We start from the raw sequence: 2187 nt of genomic DNA, 5'->3' as shown, positions 1-2187 counted from the left end.
TGTTCGTATTTTCATGCCAATTATAGATTTACTTGAAAATGGCTCATCCATATGAATTCTGATAGGCTATGGAATTGTAATGAAGTGTACATTTTAAACAGTTTTCTTGTAATAACAAAAGCAATGAGCCAAGTTTATAAACCTATTCGTGAATTTTTTTTTATTTTTTTTTCAAGAACATGGCTGCATGTTTGGTACATAGGATTAAACGATAATGTACATTATGAAATCTCAAGAACTTTCTATCAAATTATCAGCAGTTTTTACTATTATCAAAACACTCAGCAGAATTTATCAGATCCTTAATAATGTACAAGAAAGACAAGTAGCAATGGATGCCAATTATGTAACAAGACTCGTATTAAAACTTACATTGCTATAATATATAGAATGTTACTCACATTACAACTCATTATTTTGTCGTTTCCTTACAAGCTGGAATGATTACAACTTGTGTATGTACAACATGGGACGGTATGTACACACCTGGGATGGATCTGGTCACTGTGACTCCCTTTATGAGGTATCCCTTCTTCCAAAGTTATGGGATTATTTGGCTGAGATTGTTGAGAGTTAATGGAGAGAATCACTACAGATTTGGCTGCAATCAACTGGATGTTGGTCTACAGCATCACATTCTTTCTTGCTCCTCTGCTGAGGCTTGTCTGGCAAACAGTTCCGACGATCATCAAACATAATCCCTTTCGAAGTTAGATTTCTGCAAATGCCTTCTTCTTCACAGAAGTAGTTGTAAGAAAACGTGAAATTCGACAAATTAGGCAAACAACAAACTCCATCTGGCACTACTCCAGTCATCATATTGTGGCCTAAATTCAGGACCTCCAAATGAGCCAAACCTGCAATGCTATAAGGGATTGGACCAACAATTTTATTATAGCTAACATCAAGTACTTTCAATTTGTATAGAAATCCAACTTCTTGTGGTAAACAACCTTTTATGCTAGTATTGATTAGTAATAATTCTTCTAAAGTATTCGCAAGATTGGCTATACTCGGAGGGAGGCATCCTCCAAATTTGTTGTTGGCGAATACTAGAACGGATGCTGGAGCCGTGCCGAAGTTCGGTGGGAGCACGGAAGTGAGGTGATTGTTATTGACAAATATGGCATCGAGGTTTTTGTTAAAGAGTTCGGAGGGCACTTTCCCTTCGAACTCATTGTAGCGTAGGTCAAGGTACTTTAGTGAAGGAAGCGATAGCACGACAGATGGAAAAGGGCCAACAAATCTGTTGTTACTGAGATCGAGCTCGTAGAGTGAAGTTAAGTTCGATAAACTCTGTGGGAGGATTCCACAAAAGCGATTACTGTTTAGATGAATCAAGGCAAGGTCACTTAAGAGGCCTATTTCATCAGGCAAGAATCCGGCCAGGTCCCAGTGGTTTAGGTCAATACCGGCAACAACTTGAATTTTCGTGTTGTTAGGATATGGAGCACAGTAAACTCCTGAGTAGTTGCACACATTTGGACCATCCCAGTTGGAAGTGAAGTTTTTTGGATCGGAGTAGATCACGCGCTTCCATGCTTGGAACGCGATATAAGCTCGTTGAAGCCTGTTGTTCAACACGGCCTTCTCAGGGAGGCGATTGTGGTGATGCTGTTGTTGATGGTGGTGGTGGTGGATGGTGGTTGTATGACCATGTTTGGCAGCTAAGTTGTTGATGAAGGCAGGAAATATTAGTAACATGAGAACCAATGCACCGGGCGAGATGGAGGAGTACAAAGCCATTTCTAGCTAGCTTAGTCTCTACTAGAAATCCTTGATTCTTATAGGGATTTGATTGTCTACAGTGCTCGTTACAACAACCAATTATAATGACTTCTTACCATCACTAATGGCAGCCAATATGATTATGTCTTTACAATTTTCCATGCTTATATTGGAAGGTCTGATGTTTATATGATATATACATAGCGCGCCCACATATATAACTGATAATAACTGAGAGATTTATGTGCAGTCACGAAAACTACATATCTCCTTCCAGGTAGTTTTCTCGGAAGTTTGAAGTGGGAACAGAGAAAGACAGTTTCAGCACTATGGTTAAAAGGAGAGAGGGAGTTGAAAAACATCACTTTTCTTGAATTTGAAGGAATAAAGAGTCCTAAATTCAACTTTTGTTAGTTGAGTACCCCATATCGTTGATGATCCTGATGAAACCATTGAGTC

The 2187-nt window shown here is 39.0% G+C and overlaps 1 protein-coding gene across 1 annotated transcript; it reads right to left on the bottom strand.

The window, feature by feature from the left end:
* Positions 1 to 281: 281 nt before the first annotated feature.
* LOC111395473 (leucine-rich repeat extensin-like protein 4) lies at positions 282 to 2039 on the bottom strand. The gene has a single exon (XM_023021477.1). The coding sequence runs from the start codon at positions 1744 to 1746 to the stop codon at positions 574 to 576; it is 1173 nt and encodes a 390-aa protein (XP_022877245.1). The 5' UTR covers positions 1747 to 2039; the 3' UTR covers positions 282 to 573.
* Between the last annotated feature and the right edge of the window lie 148 nt (positions 2040 to 2187).

The sequence above is a fragment of the Olea europaea genome, chromosome 6, assembly GCF_002742605.1.
Source record: "Olea europaea var. sylvestris chromosome 6, O_europaea_v1, whole genome shotgun sequence".
NCBI classification, from domain to species: Eukaryota; Viridiplantae; Streptophyta; class Magnoliopsida; order Lamiales; family Oleaceae; genus Olea; species Olea europaea.
Note: the sequence above shows the minus strand (reverse complement) of the source record. Positions and strands in the feature narration are given on the sequence as shown.